General features: G+C 38.8%; 1 protein-coding gene across 1 annotated transcript; it reads right to left on the bottom strand.

Moving 5' to 3' along the window:
- Positions 1-230: 230 nt before the first annotated feature.
- LOC143619039 (uncharacterized) lies at positions 231-830 on the bottom strand. Its single transcript, XM_077091069.1, has one exon. It carries the CDS (start codon positions 828-830, stop codon positions 231-233), a length of 600 nt encoding a protein of 199 aa, XP_076947184.1.
- Positions 831-23,158: the final 22,328 nt, after the last annotated feature.

Genomic DNA, 23,158 nt, shown 5'->3' with positions numbered 1-23,158 from the left:
AACAATTCCTGTAGTCCGCTGTCAGCAAATTGGGTCCCATTGTCACTTACCAATTCATGCGGAAGACCAAACCGGAAAATGATGAATTCCCAAAGGAATTTTTTCACACTTGAAGCCGTTATTGATGCAACCGGTTTAGCTTCCACCCACTTGGTGAAGTAATCAACGGCCATTATCAAGAATTTGACTCGTCCCGGGGCTTATGGGAAAGGTCCCATGATATCAATAGCCTATATTTGGAACGGCCAGGCAGATGTTATCGGAATCAGTTCGTTTTTCGGCCGTAGGGTGTTGGGGGCATGTCGCTGGCATGAATCACACTTTCTGATTTCTTGCACAGCGTCCAAATGCATGTTGGGCCAATAGTACCCTGCGTTAATGATCTTCACAACTGTCATCCTTGGTCCCACATGTAGCCCGCAAATGCCTTCGTGAATTTCTCGAACAAGGTAATCGGCGTCTACACAATGTAACAGCGGGCCAAGGAATGATCTTCGGTATAAAATGCCATCAGTCATCTGGTAATTCAAAGCTTTGTGTTTGATCTTCCGGACTTCAGCTTTTTCTATTGGAAGTGCTCTGGAAGATAAGTAAGCTTTGATGGGCGTCATCCAAGATTCGCCAGTTTGAATTACCAGGACTTGGTTTTGTGGAATGGATGGATGATCTAGAACTTCTACACGAATATCTTTGGCAAAATGCTCAAAATTCATTGAAGCTAGCTTGCTAAGAGCATCCGCCGATTTATTCTCGCTCCTCTTGATGTGAACAACATTGAAGGAGGCGAATTGGCGAATCAAGACCCTTGCTTGCGACAAATAAGAAGCCATGACATCATTTTTGGCTTCATATGTTCCATTTATTTGTCCTGCAATTAGCATGGAATCCACCTGTGCTTCCAAATGTTTTACCCCAAGCTTTTTAACTATTCGCAGGCCTGCCAGGAAGGCTTCATATTCCACCTCATTATTGGTACTTTTAAAGTCCAACTTGATGGTGTATGTAAATTCATGCCCCTCGGGGTTGACTAGCCTTAAGCCTGCACCACATCCTTCGCTGCTTGATGCTCCATCCATGAACAATGACCAAACTTGCCCTTGTTACGGAGGTGCTTGGGGTTGTTGTTTGATTAAACATTCTTGTTCTTTGTGTTGCAGGACTTCTGTGATGAAGTCCGCCAGCACTTGCCTTTTGATTGCCGGTATTGGTTTATACTCGATCGAGTGTTCACCCAATTCGATGGCCCATTTTTCCAGTCGCCCGGACAATTCAGGCTTACTCAACACATTCTAGAGTTTATATCCGGTTAAGACATTAACGGGATGACCCTGGAAATATCTGCGGAGCCGACGGGCTGCGTATACTAATGCCAAGACCAATTTTTCCAACATAGAGTATCTTGTTTCCGGGTCTGACAATGTTCTACTAACGTAATAGATTGGAATTTGAACGTTCTTCCTATCTGTTAGTAAAACAGCCCCCACGGCAATGTCAGACGCCGACAAATACAACGTTAATGGTTCACCCGCGTGAGGAGCAGTTAACGTGGGTAATTCCATTAAAAACTTCTTGACTTCCTAGAAATCTTGTTCAGCTTCCGGAGTCCATCTGAATTGTGCCTTTTTAAGGCAGTTTCTCAATGTTGAAATTAACGGGTAAGATTTAGTAGCGTGGTTTGCCAAGAACCTGTTTAACGCTACCAATCTTCCGCTAAGTGTTTATACTTCTTTGAGGGATGTGGGTGATGGCATGCCGGCTACTGCTTGTATCTTATCCGGATTAGCCTTGAAACCCGTTCCTGTAATGATTACCCCGAGGAACTTTCCTTCCTCCATCCCGAAGGAACAATTTGCTGGATTGAGTTTCATGTTGATACTTCTCAATGTTTGAAGGTTTCCTCTATGCCTCTCAACATTTGATCCTCTTCGGTACTTTTGATCACCAAATCATCCATATATACTTCGAGGTTTCGACTTATTTGGCCTTTGAACGCCTGATCCATCAGCCTTTGATATGTGGCACCTGCATTTTTTAATCCAAAAGGCATCATTCTGTAACAGAAAGTTCCTTGATCGGTGCGGAATGCTGTCTTGTCCTCGTCACCAGCTGCCATGTGAACCTGGTGATACCCTTTGTAGGCATCGAGGAAGCACTTGAATTTGAATGGGGCCACAACATCTACTTTCAAGTCGATTTTCGGAAGTGGGTAACAATCTTTCGGACATGCTTTGTTCAGATCTTTATAATCTATACACATCCTCCACGTTCCATTACTTTTTGGGACGATCACTGGGTTGGCCACCCATGTTTGGTACTTTATTTCTCGTATAATCCCAGCGTGAAGAAGATCTTGTACTTGCTCATTCGTGACTTTCGTTTGTTCCGGGCCCATCTTTCGCTTCTTCTGCATAATTGGGGTGATTAATGGATTCACCTTCAACTCGTGCTCTGAAATGTTCCGCGGGACACCTGTCATGTCCGCAGGCTGCCACGCGAAAATGTCAATATTCTTTGTCAACAATTGCTTCATGAAGGTTCGGACGATTTCAGAAATAGCTGGACCAATTACTATGGTATGATCGGGAAATTTCTTGTTAAGGACCTATTTCTCTGGTTCAGTCCTCTGATTTTTCTTTGAAACTTTACTTGGCCTCGAACTTTCGGTTGTGAAGCAATGTCGGTTAACATGAATTATTGCGACACCAGTACGGGTCGGAACCCCTACTGCTCCGTGAGCTGTCGATGGATGAGCATTGAAGTCTCTGATTGCCTCCCGTCCGAGAATAATATCATGTTTGGAGGTTGCCGATAAAACTAAAAATTCAACTTCCCCAGTTCTTGAGTGGATTCCGTCACTAAGTGTGACCGGGAATGTAATGACACCGCGAGGGTGCATTATTTCCTCACCGAACCCAGAGACAGGTGCATGGATCGGCCATAATCTCTCTTTATCATCTTCCTCAAGCTGTTCAAAGCACTGTTCGTACATAATTTCAGATGTACTACCAGTGTCGAAGAACACATACTGCGATCGATAGTGTCCGAAGAGAGCCGTAATTATTAGAGGATTCTTATTGCATGGTCCTCCTCTAATGCGTGGAAAAATGACTGGATCATTCTTCCATTCCTCATCCGCGAACTCTTTTCTCTTGCCATTGACGTGTTGACCTCCTTGAATCATGTGGACGTTTAGATCTTTTATTTGCTTTTTGGCCGGGCCCTGGTTATCCTTTGCGGGAGGTTTACCAGGCCCTGGTCGTACACTTTTGACTAGATGATCTAACTTCCCATTCTTTACAGCCGCCTCTATTTCATTCCTTAGGGCCACACAATCGTTTGTATTGTGCCCTATATCATTGTGATACGTGCAATGTTTCTTGTTGTCGAGGAATGATTTCCTCGATAACTGCTGAGGCTTGCAGAAGGTCAAATTTTCAGTTGTGAGGATCTCTGAAGGAGTTTTTGACAGCTGAGTCCAGCTGTTGTTGGAAGACCGTGCTGGAAAGTTGTGCTTGTTCTTGTTGCCAATCAATGATCTTGCATCGAACTGTTTCGGTTGTTCTGTGGTCGGTTGCAGCCTTGACTAGATTGTTCCTTTAGCTTGTCTATTTGGTCTCGGAGGCTGAAACTCGACCATTGGTAATTGTTTCTGGCTGCTGGACCCTAGTGTTGATTCGGTTCGTGCAAACAACTTAGCTGCTGTCATGATTTCATCCCAGGACTCGGGCATTCCGTCTTTTCCAGTTAGCGTGCGGATTAAGGCATCACTATGGACGTTCTTGCGGAATGCTCCCCGCAGCATATCTTCACTAACCCCTCCAATGTTAAGGCTCTCGTTATTGAAACGAGTAATGAAATCCTTAATGGAATCATTATTTCGCCGTTCAACGTCTAGTATTTCCGAAGGGTTGCGTGTATGCTTTCTTTGTTGGCTAAAGTGTTGAGATAATTTTGCTACGAAATCTTTCCAACTTTTGATCTCTCCGCATGGTAGCTTCTCAAACCATTCTCGCGCCGCCCCTGTGAATGTCAATGCAAACATGTGGCACCATTATGGAAGAGTCCAACCACTGACTCCTCCTACTGCTTCAAATCGCAGCAGATGATCACTAGGATCCGTCATTCCGCTGTATGTACCAACAGATGTTGGAATTTTTGCATTTATCGGGAATGGGGCTGTCGCGATGGCCAAAATGAATTTCAATTTTTTTGTGAATGATTCCGGACGGTATGGTTTAAGGAAATTATTTTCAGCACTACTATATTATTCTGCATGGCGAACCACCGGTCGCGGGTAAATAGCCCCTCCGTACAAAGGGAGACAGCTATCCCCGCTATAATAGATACCATATGGATGATACGTTGAATCATGTCCATCTAGTTCGTCTTCATAGGATGGTACCCGTATATTGATGCGGGACGAGGGTGTAACCTCCGGATTTCACCGGTTTTGTTCTGGTGGTTGGCTATACTGAATGTGACTTCCCCGTATGGGAGGAGAAATGGATCTCCTGGGAGAGTCATCGTATGTCAAGATACGAGCATGGAAATGCTCATTTCGTACCTTACATTCGTACTCAGCGATCAGCATTTCTTGTTGAATGCGGAGCCATTCATCTGGAGATAAGAGCCCTCCAGATCTAGAGTTATGCTGCCGAATTCTCCTTGAAGCAGAGTCATCGGAATTTTCATCCAGGCCTAACTCTGAGTGAGTTCGATTATCATTTCTCATGATTCTGTCCAGATCTCTGAGATCGGAACCTCTTGGGGCATGTAACATGCCCCAAGTCGGCAGCTGGTGTAACAACATTTCCGGTGTCTACTGGAGTAACACCTTCTTGTTGAGCAAACAACCCCCGAGCCGTCGAACCACCCAAAGAAAAACTTCCCGGGTTGACGGCGTCGGTTCTTGCGACAGGAGTCGACATTCGAGCAAACACAGACGTTGCTCCTTCACGTGTTTCCAAGTTAGGACCACGTGAAGATTGTGCTGGATTCTCTGTCGGCCATTTAGGTAACTGATTCATATCGTAAAGAGGATGGAAAATTTTTTTGCTGTTCTAACAAAGACACGGATGGCGCCAATGAAGAAACACGGATCTACTCCCCACTAATGGGTCCTAGATCCGATGAGTCAACAAGGTAGGATACGGTTAACTACCAATATGATATGAACTCAATTGCCCAAAGTCCAATGACGTAGACCTGCAAAACAGACACCGTGAGCTCGTTACGGGAAGGACAAAAGGGGGGGGGGGTGGGGTCTTCCCGTAACCACCCTCCGGCATGAGAATAAGTACAGTTCTGATGAAGATAATGCACTTAAGTAAATTGAGAGAGTACAGTAGGAGTGAATGAATACCTCATGATGATTGAGAGGGTATTTATAGCCGAAGAGTGTGGGGAAGTGAGTGGGATAGCTGTCCCTTAAGAAGATGCTCTTATAACCACCAGGACACGTGTCGTCATACGATAGGTTCAGCTTATACGTTGCATGTGCATGTATAACAACCTAGACACGCGTCATTCTGATATTGGCTTAGGGGTAATATTAGCCATGTGCATGGTTATAACGGCCTTGTCAGGTGCCACTGGTTGACAAGCCGAAGGATCACGTATTGCCCAAGAAAGCATCTTGGCAAATCTTCTAGAAGGTAAATGGTTATTGAAAGCTGTCCCGGAGCATTACCTCGTGGTCATTTACGCGGAAGAATATTTCTTCTTGCGGATGACTTTTGAGGGTGCCAGAATGCTTCCGCATGTGCTATGAGAGTGTTTCTTCCTCAAATGATTTATGCGGATGGTTCATATGCTCCGCGGGTGCCTTATGAGGGACTTCTGGTTGACCCGCGGGTATTACTTAAGGATATTTGGGTCTTTTTGGTACCCTAACTCTATAGTGTATATATATATATATATATATATATTAATTCACAATATATTATACTCCTACTTGTAGATAACACAATACCTCTTTGAAAAACCAAATGCCTGGTAAACGACAAGCATTGCTGGAGAAGGAGCATACTTTAAAGTTTGGTGACTGGTTACGCGACAAGGTATATCAATTTATTAAGTCTTCTCCAATTTTTAAAATTCTTTTATAGTTTCTGCAATGTAGGTGAAGAATCTAATCCTTGTAATGAAATTTAGGTTGAAAGAGAGCTAGCGGGCTCCCCAGGTTCTGTATCGGAAACCGTAAAGTGGATTGCACACGGAGCACACCGCAACGTTTACAAATACAACATCAACGGTTTTGAATTTCGTACAACTTCTCATGATGGTAGAGTTTACCAGAACAGCGGGGTTGGTGTAGAGGCGAATGACATGCACATCAAAAAAGACGTGGTGACGTATGGACAAAACTTTTATTTTGGGGTTTTGCAAGAGATATGGGTCCTAGATTATCATACTAAAAGAAATCCAGTCTTCATGTGCCAATGGGTTGACCGTAAACATGTCAAACATGATATTCTTGGTTACACGTTGGTCGACCTAAACAAATTTGGCCACAAGGATGATCCGTTCATATTTCCCTCACAAGCACGCCAGGTGTTTTATGTTCAAGATCAGCTGGATAGAAAAAAGCATGTTGTCCTCATGACTCCACCCAAGAATTATAGGCATTCGTATGACGAGGTCAATGAGGAATTTAGTACGGTAACTTTCCCTCATGAGGGTAATGCATTGCCACTTGTACAACCAAATCAACTACTTCGTAATGAGTCTCGGATGATTACTGGAGGCCCGGGAAAAAGCCTACAACTATTCATAATGGAGATTGACACCGATGTCGGGATTGTCGATCCAGCAGTTGTGTTCGTTCGGCTAGTTAAATGTAAATAATGTTTAAATTTAGTTGTTATACATGATATCACCATTCTTTACTCTGTACTTATTAATTCAAACTAAAGAAATATTGGTTGTTTTAAATACTATTACTACTTATACGTACAGGCCGGTTTGTTGAATTCATTTCATCTTCTGGCTATTTTGGTCAATTGGCGTCAAGTTCAAACATACATCATGTTACATCGATAAAAGTCACAATTGACTTGTAGTGTACCATAGTAAGATCAATAAAGTCATTACACTCATAACTGACTCGTGCTATATCAAAGTTACATTAATACAAATAAAGCCCAAAAGTGCATCATGTTGTCTAGGGTGTTCATGGTTCGGTGACAGTCATCATTTCTCGTCTGATAGTTTTGTTTCTTGCACAACCTCTATTTGGTTATGTTTCAACATACTTTTCAACAGCTGGTTTCCTGCAAAACATTATCAACTCATTTTATAAAAAAAGACCATTATGCCCTTCTTTTCACTAACCCGGATACCAAAATTGTACCCTCCAGACTTTGAAGAAGCCTTTGAACAAATAAAATTCAGTTTTGAAAAACCGCTTTCAAACTCAATGCCATCACCAGTAACCTTAGATTTAAGATTTTGTGATGGCATTGAGTTTTGGAAAGGATTTTATCAAAATCTAAGATCTTTGGGAAGTTTAAGATCTGTGGAAACCTTAGATTTTTTCTGCTTGGCCAAGTTTGGAATTCACATAACATATATAAAAGTGTAATAAATTTCAGTCACCAGTTTTATTGCAGTCATTAAAGTCTCTGTTGTTATATAGTTGGTTGTTGAGTGTATAACACACTATAACTGCATACTAATTACTACCTGTCAAAATGGTTTCCACACGATTTGGAAACGCACATAAGCTAATTAATTTTGGAAATTAATTACATTTATACCTACAACCTGTCTAAAATCTTGGAAATATATTTATGTAATGATAGCCTACATTCAAGTTAATTAAAATAAAAAAAACTAGTATGTAACACGCTTTTGTATGCTTTAAATACCTGTCAAAAATCATGGAAATATATTTATGTTGGGCCAAGGTTTTGTGGTTTGTACTTAATCTAGTGATTTTGGGCTTGGGATGCGGGTTACATGTACATCGAGAACACTTATGTGTTCTCGGTGGGCTCTTGGTTGGTTGGGCCGGCCTTGTTGGTTGTTATCCCTATATATAGAGATGTGATGTATAGGGTTAAAGGTTGTTCATTCCTAGTATTATTATCAAGTATTGTAAGTGCTTAAGCACCCGACGTATACAATAATATACGTGTGTTTTGAAGCAATTCCGTGTTACTTTTTCTGTTCTTATTCGTGTTCTTGAATCACTGAGTGTTGGTATTCCACACCAATACTTGTTTAGTTGATATCATATTGTAGTGATCCAGATTCGGGACTTACAATTGGTATCAGAGCCTTTGACGAATTCAGACTCGTTATTGTGATATCAACGATTCGAGGATATTATTTACAAGGTTTTGTGAATCTTTCCGGCGAGGCAGTGCTCAGAGAAGAAAGATTAGTCTAGTTTTGGATAAAATTTGGTTTGACTTGAAAATTAAATCGAATCCCACTTTAGTTGGAAAGTTGTTACAATTCAGTTGAAGTTTTCTCAGGTTTTCGGCCCCTGTAGTTTTAAAAGTTAGTGTTCTCGTACTACATAGTTCTTGGCAAGATAGTGTTCTCGGCAAATTAGTGTTCTCGGCCTACATAGTTCTCGGCAAGTTAGTGTTCTCGGTTAAAGAATTGGTCAACAGAAAGGGTTTTCGGTCAATTATTGGTCAACAACTGAGTTTTCGGTCAATATTTGTTCAACACTTAGTTCTCGGTAAACATTCTCTCAGCCCAGTCTACTGTGTTGGGCCCCTTGTATTGGACTTGGATTTTAACTGGACTTAAAACTCAAATTGGACTTAATCTTATTTGGATTTAAATTAGGATGCCCTGCCAATTAATGGCAGCAGTTTCATCAATTCATCACTTCACCAAGAACTTGATTCCATCATGGGCACTGCTACTCGTATACCTCGCTTATTATCCCATGAAGGGTTCAGTGAGTGGAAGTTCCGTTTCGAACATTATGACAAAATGAAAGATTCAAAGATTTGGAAAAGTATCGTGAGGGGACCTCAAAGGATCACCTATCAAAGGGATGTTTCAACCGAGGTTCTTGTGAAACCAGTTGCTTTATACGATGATAATGACTTTGAAAAAGTTGAAGAAGATGATAAATCTTTATCAACTTTAACTATGGCACTCTCACCTGAGATTTCCCTCCAGTTTAGAGAACTCCAATCAGCTAAGGAATTGTGGGCTGCACTGATAGAAGTTCATGAGGGAAATGAGGATATGAAGAGAAGTCGCCAAGATTTGCTGCGACAAAAGTCTAATATGTTCCATGTTCTGGGAGAGACATTGGAATCTCAACTTCAGAGGTTTATATCCCTTGTAACTGAAATAAGAACTGCTGAGATATTTCTGCAAACCTCATAAATTAATAACAAGTTAGTAAACTCTCTACCGAAAAATTGGGACATGAATGTTGCAGTTATCAAAAAGACCAAAGATCAATGAGAATGAATGAAATGATTGCCACCATTAAAGCCTGCGATATGGATGATAAACAACGGGCAATAAATCATGCGAGTTCTTATAGTGCTGCTGGTTATAACGTTGCTTCTAACAGTGCCCTCATGTCTCAAGATAGTTTTTCATTGTTCAAACCTACTCAACAACCACCACAGGGAAACTTTCAAATGTTTTCATCCACCCTCGGTCAATCATCATCATCAAATTCACCTAATCCAGCTCCAGTATTTTTCACCAAATCTACTCAGTCTACAAATGATTTTGGTAAAACCACTTCCAGTCTAAACCCCAGCAAGATTCCCACCATACCTAAAGAAACTCAAGAGAATATCGCTCTAATGGTGGGTTTCATGAATTGTTATCATGCCTTTCTGGCCGGAGACCTAGTCCAACCAGTGGTTACCGCTGAACTGGATCAGATTCATCCCGACGATGTTGAAGAAATGGACATCTCGTGGCAAATTGCCATGGTAGTTTTTTGTGCCATGAAGTTTACTAAGAGGACGGGTAGAAATAATTGGAACATGCCCAATAATCAAAAGGTGGGTTTTAACAAAGAGACCCTCAGGTGTTACAACTGTCACGAGCCGGGTCATTTTGCTCGTGAATGTACTAATCCTGCTAAGGATGGAAATACGGAAAGGGCATTGGTTACGGTTGGAAATGTTCGGGGTGATGTTGGAGATAGTTTGGGAAATGGTGAAAGAGGTATGGTTGCTCAAACATTCTCGTGGGAAGATCAGATGGATGCGCTTAACATTGGGAATCAAACCGCAAATTTCGCCACAGTTGAAGACCCTGAAGAGGAAAACACTGCTGAGGAGAAGGTCAAGGAACTCCAGTTCGCTTACATGGTGTTCACTTCTCCAGATTTATTTGAGGTACGTTTTCAACCATGTTCTTTAAATTGTGGTGAGAAAATAGAAATATATAAACTTCATAATGACAGTCTAATCAGAATATGGAAAGAATAAAATCAGAAAATTTTAAACTTAAAAAAATTAAAAGGGTTTTCTAGACAAAATAGAATCCCTTAACAAAGACATTAAAAAACTTAAGTCTGATTTTAGTATAAAGAGCTGTCACCATCTAGATGCCAAACAGGAAATCGTTGAGTTGACTGCTAAATTGGAGGCCTCAAAGTCAGAAATTTTAAATCTAACTAGCAAGTTTGAAAGGCTGTACTTGATTTTAAGAAATTCGATGGGTCCAGTAAAGTTGTCAACTCAATGATTGAAAATCAACTGTGGTGGAAAGAAAATAAAGGTGAGGGAATAGGATTCAGTCAAGTTCCCCCACCATTCAACCACAATTACGTCCCAACTCCTGTCACCAAAGAACAGGAGGAAAAAATAAAGGACTTGAAGTATGGTACACAAGATAAGGGTGAAAGGACCGGTTCTGCGAATGCCGGTCCATCTACTTCAAGTATGAACGATTCTAATGTGTCTACTTCATGTGTAGAAAGAGTAATTGTGAAGGAGTGGACTGATGAGGATGACGACCCTAGCTTTGATTTTGATAATAATTTTGTTTCTAATGTTTCTCTAGAACTTCCTGTTTTGAATTCTATTATTCCGACTGTTTGTGTGGGCTCTGTTTTAAAGGGAAAGGATTCTTGTGTGATTGATTCGGTTGAAACTTTAACCTCAAATAATGTGGTTTCCAATAAAAACAAAAATTCAAAAATACAAAACAAAATTTCAAAAAATTCAAAGAATTCAGAAAAATATGTTGCACCTAAGTTTGTCAAGGAGGGATGCTCTACAGACAAACAAGGTGATAAGTTCAAGAGGGGTGATCATAATTCTCGCAAAACTAAGCAAACTGATCCACACAACCAGTCCAGACAAGGAGTTGCCCAAAATGAATTTTCATAAAACGTCAGACATGTTTTAACTGTGGCACTCCTTGTTATATTGCCAGAAATTGTCCACATCGTCCGTACGTTCCCTACTACGGATTCTATCAAAGGAATATGCCTTATATGCCTCATAACACTTACAGACAAGAATTCAGGCATTGTTCAGCTAGTTCCTTTGACGATGATTGGAATCGAAACAAGTCTGGCAGGATAAGTCAGACCAAACCAAACAGATACAAAAGAATAGTCATAAAGGATGTTTCAAAGTCAAATTCAAACATAAAAACTAAGGCTAAGTCCAAACAGGAGAAACGGGCAGATTCGTCTCCTCCCACGTCCAAATCACCGGAGGTTACGACAACCATTCGTACATATAACTCCAAGTCTCACAGACATAGATGGTTGCCTAAATCTCCGGCCAAAGAGTCAACAAAATCTATTTTTGATGATCAAAAGGATATGTCATGGCAATCCGTGACAACTGTAGACGAATCAGGGTCACCCAGTGTAAGTATGAACTGGGTACAAAAAACTAACTAATCCCGCGTTTCGTGCAGGGACAACTATGGAGGAATATCATCAGATCTTGGTATGTTGATAGTGGCTATTCCAGGCATATGACAGGAGACATCACCCAACTACACGACATTCAAACATTTAATGGTGGGTATGTGTCCTTTGCGGGAGGAGAAAAAGAAAAGATCACTCAAAAGGGTACTGTAAGTAACGTTGTGTTGAAGTTTGAAAATGTTAATTTTTTTCCAGAATTGAAGCATAGTCTTTTAAGCGTGTCACAAATTTGTGACAAAGATTTTTCAACTCATTTTACTAAAAAGGAGTGCTTAATTCTGAAACCTGGTATAATCATACCAGAAGAATGGATTCTTGTTCGATCACAACGAAAAGATAATGCTTATGTGATCGATATGAACAAAAATGTTCCTGACGAAATAACCTGTTTGTTTTCAAAAGTGTCAGAACATAATGCGATGCTTTGGCATCGTCGGCTTGGTCATGCTAATACAAAAAATCTAAATCGTCTTGCTAAAAACAATTTAGTGTGTGGTCTACCAATCAAGGATTTTGTGACTGTTGAAAAATGTGAGGCTTGTGCTCTGGGTAAACATCATCGAAAATCTCATAAGCCTAAATTAATTAATACCATCTCGTCAGTCTTTCAGTTACTTCATATGGACCTCTTTAGGCCGGTTCATGTTTTAAGTTTGTCTCGTAGCTCTTATTGTCTTGTTATTATTGATGACTACTCACGTTTTACCTGGGTATTTTTCTTGTCAAATAAGAGTGAAACTACAGATCTGATTAAGAAGTTTGTGGTATTAATGGAGAATCAACTGAACGTAAGCTGAAAGGAATCCGTTGTGATAATGGAACGGAATTCAAGAACGCAGTTTTGAATCATTTTTGCTCAGAAAAGGGGGTTCTACGTCAGTACAGTGCTCCACGGACACCTCAACAAAATGGTGTCGCAGAAAGAAGAAACAGAACTCTAATCGAAGCAGCAAGAACGATGTTATGTGACTATAAACTGCCACTGATTTTCTGGGCAGAAACCATCAATATGGCTTGTTATGTTTAGAACCAGGTGATAATCAACAAGTCCAAGATGAAGACTCCGTATGAGATTGTTTATGGTCATCAACCCACTGTCGCATATTTCAAAGCGTTCGTGTGTCCATACATGTTACTAAATCTAGAAACCACTCCAAAGTTTGGGGCTGCAGCGGATGAGTGTTACTTCGTTGGATATGCGGAAATACAGCATATAGGATCTACAACAAGTCAACTAAGTAGATTCTAGAATCTTATGAAGTTCGTTGGTTAGAAGAAAATGAGACTGACGCCCGTCTTGGTCCCAATTGGTTACTCGACTACAATGAATTTTTCAAGCCTTTCAATGTATTTCCAGTCATCAACACAGACTCTCAAGGTGGTACCACAAGGGAAGTTACTCAAGACAGTTCTCAATGACTATCTCATATATCTCCGTTACTGGATGATGAGGTTATTGAGCTGACTAGTGCTTCGACCACATCGGATAATCAGCCTAAACAATCTTCAGAGACCGATTGTCCACCAATCTCGTCTGAGAATACTGCAAATGTTGGGGGGGGGGGAGAGTTCCGTTCGTCAGATATTAGGGAGCACTCTGTTTCTCGATGCCATTCCAGATGAATACGTTGCCGGCACCTCGTAGTCTCACAGTACAGCAACATCTGGATGGAAAAACCCCCTCACTAATTCTGGGGAGAACGTATAAAATCTTCAACCTAACAGTGATGTTTCTGATCAGTTAATTCCATCAAGAATCCAAAAGAATCATCCGATTGAAAGCATCATAGGTCCCATTGAAGCAGGTGTGTCCACCAGAAGTCAGACCGGACACATAAACAGTTGTATGTTTTCTTGTTTCATATCTAAAATCGAGCCAAAGAATGTTGAAATGGCACTTCAAGAACCTGGCTGGGTTGATTCTATGCATGAAGAACTGAATCAGTTTGATAAGCTGAAGGTGTGGAGATTGGTTAAACTGCTGGAAGGAAAGAAAGCTCTTGATACAAGATGGGTATTTAGGAACAAACAAGATGACACCAGGGTTATTGTTCGTAATAAGTCAAGACCTGTAGTTCGTGGGTTTCGCCAGGTAGAAGGGTTAGATTACACAGAGGTCTATGCTCCAGTATCTAGACTTGAGGCAATTAGAATTTTTATAGGCCTATGCATCGTATATGGGTTTCACAGTATATCAGATGGATGTTAAAACAACGTTTTTGTATGGTGAGGTCAAAGAAGAAATTTATGTTGATCAGTTGACTCTAAGAAACCAAATCATGTTTACAAGTTAGACAAGGCTCTGTACGGGTTACATCAGGCTCCACGGGCGTGGTATGCTACACTGACCACACACCTTCTTGACCACAGCTACAAGCGGGGAACGATTGATCAAACTTTGTTCTCGAAAAATGTCGGAAAGGATTTGATTCTGGTCCGGATATATGTTGATGACATCATCTTCGGTTTCACCAGTGCTAATTTGTGCAAAGAATTTGAGGGTGTCATGAAGAAAATATTTGAGATGAGCTCGTTGGGTGAAATGACAACATTTCTGGGTTTACAGGTTTGCCAAAGTCCGACGGGAATTCTGTTGCATCAAGTAAAGTATGTTAAGATATGTTGGCTAAGTTTGAGCTTCAAGATTCCAAGAGTGCTAATACTCCAATGGCAGAAAGACCGCTATTGTCATCTGATCCAGAAGGGAGTCCCGTAGATCAAACGTACTATCGATCGATGATCGGGTCTATGATGTATCTCACAGCTAGCCGTCCCGACATAATGTTTGCAGTCTGCCAATGTGCTCGCTTCCAGGCTAATCCTAAACTCTCTCATTTAGTTGCTGTTAAACGTATTTTTAGATATCTTAAGGGACAACCGAAGTTAGGTCTTCGGTATCCCAAACAATCAGAATTTGATCTTTATGCTTTCGCTGATAGCAATTATGGTGGAGATGACATTGACAGGAATTCCACGTCAGCTGGTTGCCAGTTTCTCGGAGATCGTCTCATCTCATGGCAATGTAAGAAACAACAAACAGTGTCCACCTCAACCGTCGAAGCAAATCTTTCGAATCAAAGGATCATGGATTTATAAAATTTTCTATGTGTTGTTCTAACAAAGTTTCCCATTTTATTACCTTTATTCTTGGATAATTTTAATTAATCTAATTCTTCCACTTTGGTTAAATACAATTCTATGTTTAATTCATTCAATTAGTTTGATAGGGTTTCATACATCCTAACCAAACTATTCCCATTTTATTCTTACAATTCACCATTTAACAAAGTTTCTATCTTTAGTAAGTTGTTAATTTCAACCATGTATTAACTAATTCAAGTTTCTAATCATACACCCTATCTTATTTTAATTTGTTACTAATCACCTATTGATTTTATCTATCACAAGTATCCAATTTTTATCTTTTATTAGATTAAAGTTTCTCTATTTAGTAATTCTAATAATTTTCAAGTTTTCAGTATCAAATCTAACATGCAACCTATCTTAATTTCAATTAAGTTGTCCCAAAACACCTTTTTATTCAAAAATCCATTCAAAACTTCCTAATTAATTCCATATCAAAAATCCCCAATTTTTACAATTATGAACATATTCCTTCTTTATCCATCTCTAACAACAATTTTTAAGAATGTAAGTTCACACTAACACTTTAAAGATCACAATCAATCCTAAATTTTATTCCAATAATAAACCCTAGAATCAATTTCTTTCAAGTTCATCATATATCCAAGAGATTATTAACACTCAACATCAAATCCAATAATCAATAGAGTCTTTAGGATATATGTATGTATGTAGTATTGAGTGTTGATCCTCTCATACATATATACATATACTCATGGCACACACATATACATACACTACACACATTATCAATCTTCCAATCAAACTCAAGTACATCAAATCTTGTATATTCATAATCAACATTTAATTAATCTAAACCTGTTACTTGATTCTTGTGATTTTGAAAGGCAAGAATAGTGATTATGTGTGAGAGATGTGTTGTGCTTCCTTTCTAATAGCTCCTTAATAGCTTAATCCCTTCTTGATCTTGATTTAAATCCCCATGTTCTTGATTATATGTATGTGTTGTTTATATCTTGATTTAAATTTGACTTGAGGTGTGTTGGGAGGGGTTTGGCCATGGCTTATTTAAGAGAGAAGAGGGATAGGTTGTAGACTTGTGACTTTGATTTTAGAGTGAAAGGTGGGTTTATGGGGAGTTAATAAGTAGCATGTTTCTAGAAGGCTAATCATTAGGAGGTTTAGTTGGATTGTTAGGATTGGTGAACAAGGGAGGTGGGGATGTGAGGTGGAAGGGGGGGGGGGGAGGTATATGAAGAGTTTTTGATTATTAGCTAGGTATTTTCAATTAATCGTTTAACGTATTACGTGAATTGAATATCCAAACGAATCTCGTTTTCAATAATTTTTGTCAGACTTTGAACGATATCAAATTCTTGACATTATGGACCATAAAAACCATTTTCTTGGAAATAGTTTATATGGGGTCCTTTCCGGGTCCTGTACTGGCTCGCATTTGCTTATTTTCCAATTTTAGTGATTTGAGCCTTCCTAAACTATATTTTTATGTTGTCTCACATGTTTTCATATATATTTTGAATTTTTAAGATTGTTTAATCAATCTCATGAATTATTTACTTTCTAGCTCGCTGCCCGAGGTTTTTCACGTTTCGTGCCGAAATTTGGACTTTTTGTTGACTTTACAAGATATAGAAACTTTAATAAAGAGAGATTTTATTAAAAAGATGATATTAAAATGGTAAACATGATTACATTAACGAAAATTTTTGCCAGATGTTACAGAAAACAACTGAGATCTCGCTTTTCCGGCGAGATCCCGGTTTTCCGGCGATGACGGCGCCGAAGATGTGGGTACGAGGTTAAAGGGTGTCAGAGAATGTTTCTGACATTCTCTGACCTAACCCTAGTTCGTTAGCGGAGAAATAACGAATTAACAAGCAATTCGTTATGCTCATTCGTTAAGAAGAGATAACGAATTTCAAGCAGTTCATTAAGCCATTCGTTAACGGGAAACTGAAGAATGAACCCCCAGTTCGTTATAAAAGCCAGTTTGTTATAAAAGCCAGTTCGTTATAAAAGCCAGTTCATTATAAAGGTCTATTCATTAAGAAATAACGAAGAGGTCCATTCGTTAAATAACTGGATGATGAACTAAAGTTTGAAAGAATGACAGAAAGGTCCTTGGACTTAGGATAAAATGGATTAATTACAAAGAAGCCCTCGACCTCAGCCAGGGGCTTTGCCCCATGGACCCTGCTAGGGGCGCTGCCCCCGGACCCCCATTCATTGAGGGTTATAATTAAACTAGAAACACGATATGTGTAGTGATAGTTAATTGATACATGTAAATGTTATACAGTTAGTCGCGCACAACTAAAGAAAGGAATAACCATTAACGGTGAACGCAACCAAGTTCAGGTGAGTTTCTAGCCCCATTTCCTCGTTATCTGTTCGGGGCTGTGTGCATACTCAATGTGATTGTTAATACAGTTACCTTAAATGGTAAGTGTATGCTATGATGATTGATGTGATAGTATGTATGAATGTTATGAATGTATGCTTGTCGGTACGTGAACGATCTTCAGATATTGCACGTATTGCTAGGAAAGGTGTGTCTTATATAAGATGAATGAATGATGTATGAATGAGTAAGAATATATATGAACGTATATAATAGAATGTATGCATGAAGAAGCGTAGGAATGGTTGATTAGATAGAGAAGAAAGGAACAAACCCTAATAATATCTGAGATAGAAAAGGAAGGGACCAGACCGTGATAATATCTGAGATAAAGAAGGAAGGAACCAGACCCTAATAATATCTGAGATAGAGACAGAAGGGACCAGACCCTAAAAATATCTGAGATGTTAAAGATAGTTATTTATGTATTATAAATGTATGAATTTTTGAAAGACAAAAGGAAAGTATGTATGTACGAATGAAAGAAAGATAACATGCTAAGTATGTGATATGTATCTAAAGATATGTGTATATATAAATATGTGAATGTATTATATGTTGCCTGATTAACTAGAACTCACTCAGCGTAGACTTTTAGTATGCATGCAGGTGAGTAGGATGAGACAGCTGGCTTGAAGGGGGACACATGGCAGATGAATAAAGAAACTGGCATATGAAGACTCAGTTGTTAATGTTTGAACTAAAATACATGTTTTAAGATGTGTTTTAAAGACAAGTTATGAATTTTTTGTAATGAATGTTTGTAGTTATATTTATTCCGTGAAACTCTTTTAATTCACTCTGATATTTAGAACTGTGTTTATGAGTAAATCCAACGCCAAAGTAGGGCGTCGAGACCGGGGCCTTACACAACTTAACACTTGGCCGGTGACGGTCCCAACTAAATGTGTATTTGTTTCCAACGATCCGCGACTAATAGGATGCTAACTCCGTTAGTCTTATGCTTATGTGGCACGCATAGTTGTCAAAAATTGTTTATATGGCTGCTTACGTGGCATGTGTATCCTTTTAAATTATTTATAAATATATTATAAAATTATTTAATAACAACTTCATCTCCTCTACACCATGTCCAACACAAAACCACCACCATCTCCATCTTCAACCCATTACCAACACAATTTCCATCTTCAACCCACCACCACCATTGCTTAATTTTCCGGCTACTGCAAACCCCATGGTAAACCTCAGGTGTGGTCGCCTATCTGACTCCTCCCACCACTACTGTCATCACCTAGAGCCACCAGACGTGGGGCGGAACCCTAGCCTCCCTCCCTCCCTCCCTCTCTCTCTCTCTCTCTCTCTCTCTCTCTCTCTCTCTTTTAAGATCTTCAATCAATCACTGTATTTTCGAATTTGTGTCACCGGAAAATCGAGTTGCAGGTTTCCGTCATCAATCGATCTGAGATCTAAATTAGGTTTTGTAAATCCGGAGAGCTTCGATTACTTGCAGTATTTACGTGAAATGCGAACGTATAGGTTTCAATTTTCTGAAATACTTCATCTTTTTCGATGAACCAGTAGCATACTTGTTTTAGGTTTAGGAAACTAAACCTAATATAAGGTTATTCCAATTTTTGGGTTTAGTTAATGATTGAACCTAATATATCTGGTGATGTTGGCTAGCCGGAGATGAAGTTGTGGTGGCAGAAGGGGGTGACACAAGGCTGGGTTTGGTTAAATAACTTTTTAATGTATTATACAATATTATATATAATATAAAAAGACAAATGCCACGTAATCTTCCACATAAGCAAATATTTGACAACTATGCGTGCCATATAAGCACAAGACTAACGGAGTTAACATTAGTTGCGGACCGTTAGAAACAAATACATCGTTAGTTGGGACTGTTATTTACCAATAGGGCATAGTTGAGATTATTTAAAACCAATTTTCCTTATAAAAATGGTGTTTTGGAAAACATTAACATAGTTAAATCAGTTAAATTTATAAGTGTTTTGGAAAGCATTAACATCAAATCAATTACTTTTATAACTTTCATGGAAAGCATTAATCAGTTTATCTTATAACTATTTTAGAAAGCAGTAATAGTTACATCGTTTATTTTTTTTTGTAATATTATCATAATATAAGGTTAAATCAATTAATTTTATAACTTTCATGGAAAGCATTAATCAATTTATCTTATAACTATTTTAGAAAGCAGTAATAGTCAAATCGTTTAAATTTTTTGTAATATTATCATAATATAAGGTTAATTGTATTAATATGAAATTGTTTGAAAATAGTATCAGTAAAATAATAAACGAAACTAAATTCAGTGTTTTGAAAAACTCCAACCCGACCAATAACCTGACCCGTCCAAGCATTTTGCATCTGTGAAGGAAAGAGAAAGAAATCTCATATTGGTGATCCAATGATGCCCCTCATGGCCATTAAGGATATGAGTTGGAAATTTATTTTATGATCTAATGATGTAATTTAGACATTTGAAGCAAACCTATTCATGAGTGACTTACATAAAATAGCTGGCGCACACGAAGGATTTTCTCAAAAAGCTTATATATTTTAGCGTCTTCATCATCAAAGTGAACATAGCAATCAATACTCAACCAGTAACAATGACACACAATCATATTCTTGAGTCATAACTTCATCAAACAGTTGGTGAGCGTAGTAGATCTGCACAAATTAAAACACCACATTATTTCACTTTTATGCTGAAATAAAAATAAAAGATTCACAATTATGCTATAGTGGTAGATCTGCCCAAATTAAAACACAAAATTATTTCACCTTTATGCTAAAATCACTACGTGAATATCGCCTTTTAGCCACACATGTGGTCTGGGCGATTTGCAACACTTCGGCTTAAATGTGTGGCTAAAAGGTCTTTGACCATGTTTGAAAACCTTCTAGAATATTTTGGCCACACATGTTATTCTTCATGTGACCATGCTATACCTACTCAGGTATTTTTCGCCACACTTTGAAAAAAACTATGACAAAATCTAGCCACATTATAAAAACGGGTGGCGAAATGTGACCTACAGTCATAGTTTGTTTGATCTTTGATACATGTGACCAAAAACACATGCATTAGCCACAAACTGTGACATTTAACTAGCCACATGTTTTAATAGTGTGGCCAAATGTGACGAACAGCTATTGTATTGATAAGAGATGTGTCTAAAAGGTAAAATATATAGCCACTTATATTACGTTGTGTGACCTAATGTCACATTGTTAGCCACATTTTAATAATGTGGCAAAATATGACGAACAACCATTGTATATTTTAGTAATGTGGCTAAAACGCTTAAAATATATGGTCACTTATACGAGGTTGTGTGACCAAAAGATTAGTGAAGTTTTATTTTTCCGAAGATTTTTATTGTCAAAGATACACTTATTATATGTGGCTATAAGTGATATATGGTCACACTTAAATATTTTTACGTGTGTCCAAATGTAATTAATGGCCACATATAAGATGTTGTATGACCAAAGAGTATCTTAGTTTTATTTTTTCTATGTTTTTTATTGTCACAGATACACTTATTATGTGTGCCTATAAGTGATAAATGGTCACACTTAAATATTTTTAAGTGTGTCCAAATGTAATTAATGGTCACTTATAAGAGGTTGTGTGACCAAAGATTATGTTAGTTTTATTTTTTCTATGTTTTTTATTGTCACAGATATACTTATTATGTGTGGCTATAAGTGATAAATAGTCACATAAAATATTTTTATGTGTCTCCAAACGTAATTAATGGCCACACGTTGATTTGACGAGTGGCTAACGTCATCATTGTCTTTCCAGTTTCTTGTGCCACCAAATTCAAATTGTTAGGGAGATGTACCGCCGGCGTCAGACGGTTATTAAATACCAGTCACAATCCACAATCACAATCCACAATCACCTTCTTCCGATTAATTTCCGATAATGGCTTCAACATGGATCGAACGTAAACCGGGTACCGATGCCCCCATCTACTACGACCCCACATTTTTAACCATTCGTTTCCACTTTTCTTCCGGCGCCGTCCGGAAGAATCAAATGGTGAGGTTTGTGGACTATGTCCACCCTCAAACCTTCACGTACCAACAACTTAACCGAATGGTTAGGTGGCTTGGGTACACCACTGCTGACTATTTCAGCATTGATATGGTAGTCCCGGGAATCGAGGTGGCGCACATTGAGTTGAACTCCGTGGAGGACTTCAAGGTTGTGTCCCTTTATGGGGCATTCCATACTCAGGTGAACCTTCGCCTCCAAAGGCTTAAGGACTCAACCTACACCTCGGATGGCATGTACGAGAGGATCATGCCCTCTCATACTTAAGAAGAGAATCCGGATGTAGATTTAGATATGGAATATGATGGTAGGACTCCAGAAGCTAAGAATCAGATGGATGCAGATTCAGATATGGAATCGGATGCTAGGAATTAGTTTTTCTATATTAATGTAATGTTATTATTATATTTTGGTATTAACTGTAAATGTTATTATTATATTTTGGTTGTGTATTTGAAGCGTAGTTGATGTTGATTTTTTATAATTAACTTTAAAATAAATGTTAGTGTGAGTGAATAACAAAATAGACCTAAAATTTAATTTTTGGTAGTTGAGACAGTAATTTTTGTAGTTCAGTTGATTTGTAGCGTATCTAGTAAGATATACCAGTTTTTTTATTTTAATTAACCTGAATGTAGGCTATTATTACATAAATTGTAAGTTCTGAATCTGGATCACTACAATATGATATCAACTAAACGAGTATTGGTGCGGAATAGCAACTCTCAGTGATTCAAGAACACGAATAAGAACAGAAAAAGTAACACGGAATTGCTTCAAAACACACGTATATTATTGAATACGTCGGGTGCTTAAGCACTTACAATACTTGATAATAATACTAGGAATGAACAACCTTTAACCCTATACATCACATCTTTATATATAGGGATAACAACCAACAAGGCCGGCCCAACCAACCAAGAGCCCACCGAGAACACATAAGTGTTCTCGGTTTACATGTAACCCGCATCCCAAGCCCAAAATCACTAGATTAAGTACAAACCACAAAACCTTGGCCCAACAATCTCCCCCTTGGTTTGTAGCTTTATCTTTAATCTTGCTCCATGTAATCAATGTCCGCATCCATAAACCCTCCAGCCCAAAACTTGTTATTGATTACCATGCTTGTGTATTCTTTGGCAGCTGTTTCAAAAATACCATCAGCAGCAATTTGAAACGTGCTGAGCGTCTTGATTTCCTTCTCATGGAGTTTCAACAGATCTTTAGGGTCAACAAACCGGTATTGACCTTTCCCCTTTTGTAGTTTGATAACAGCTGTGGCAGTAAAGGGATCATAGAACCAGAATCTCATATTATCTAACGTACCATCGGGTATGGCATTTGGTACGGGAATGTAAGTGGCTTTCTTTGTAGGAGGCCACATCACATTCACCATTGTTTTTCCTGTTCTCGGATCTTGATCGCCTTTAGCTTTCTTCAAAAATGACTCAACAGTCTTAATATTTGCGAAGCCTCGATCAACTTGTCTTTTCAAAAAGTTCCAAAAATCTGTGCCCCGCTTGTCATTAGATGGATTAGTAAATGGAGCATTAATTAAACCACTCAAATCAACTTTAGTCCAAGAACCAAAGTCTTTCATCTTTTTATAGTACTCCATTGTTCCTGACTTTCTCTTAACCACCACATACTCTTATCTGCGTCGAAACCCCAGGAT

The sequence above is a fragment of the Bidens hawaiensis genome, unplaced genomic scaffold (assembly GCF_021521415.1).
Source record: "Bidens hawaiensis isolate Kalapana, Puna unplaced genomic scaffold, B.hawaiensis_p1.1 tig00002380_1, whole genome shotgun sequence".
Lineage (NCBI taxonomy): Eukaryota > Viridiplantae > Streptophyta > Magnoliopsida > Asterales > Asteraceae > Bidens > Bidens hawaiensis.
The sequence above is the reverse complement of the archived record's forward strand: the minus strand, read 5'-3'. Positions and strand labels throughout refer to the sequence as shown.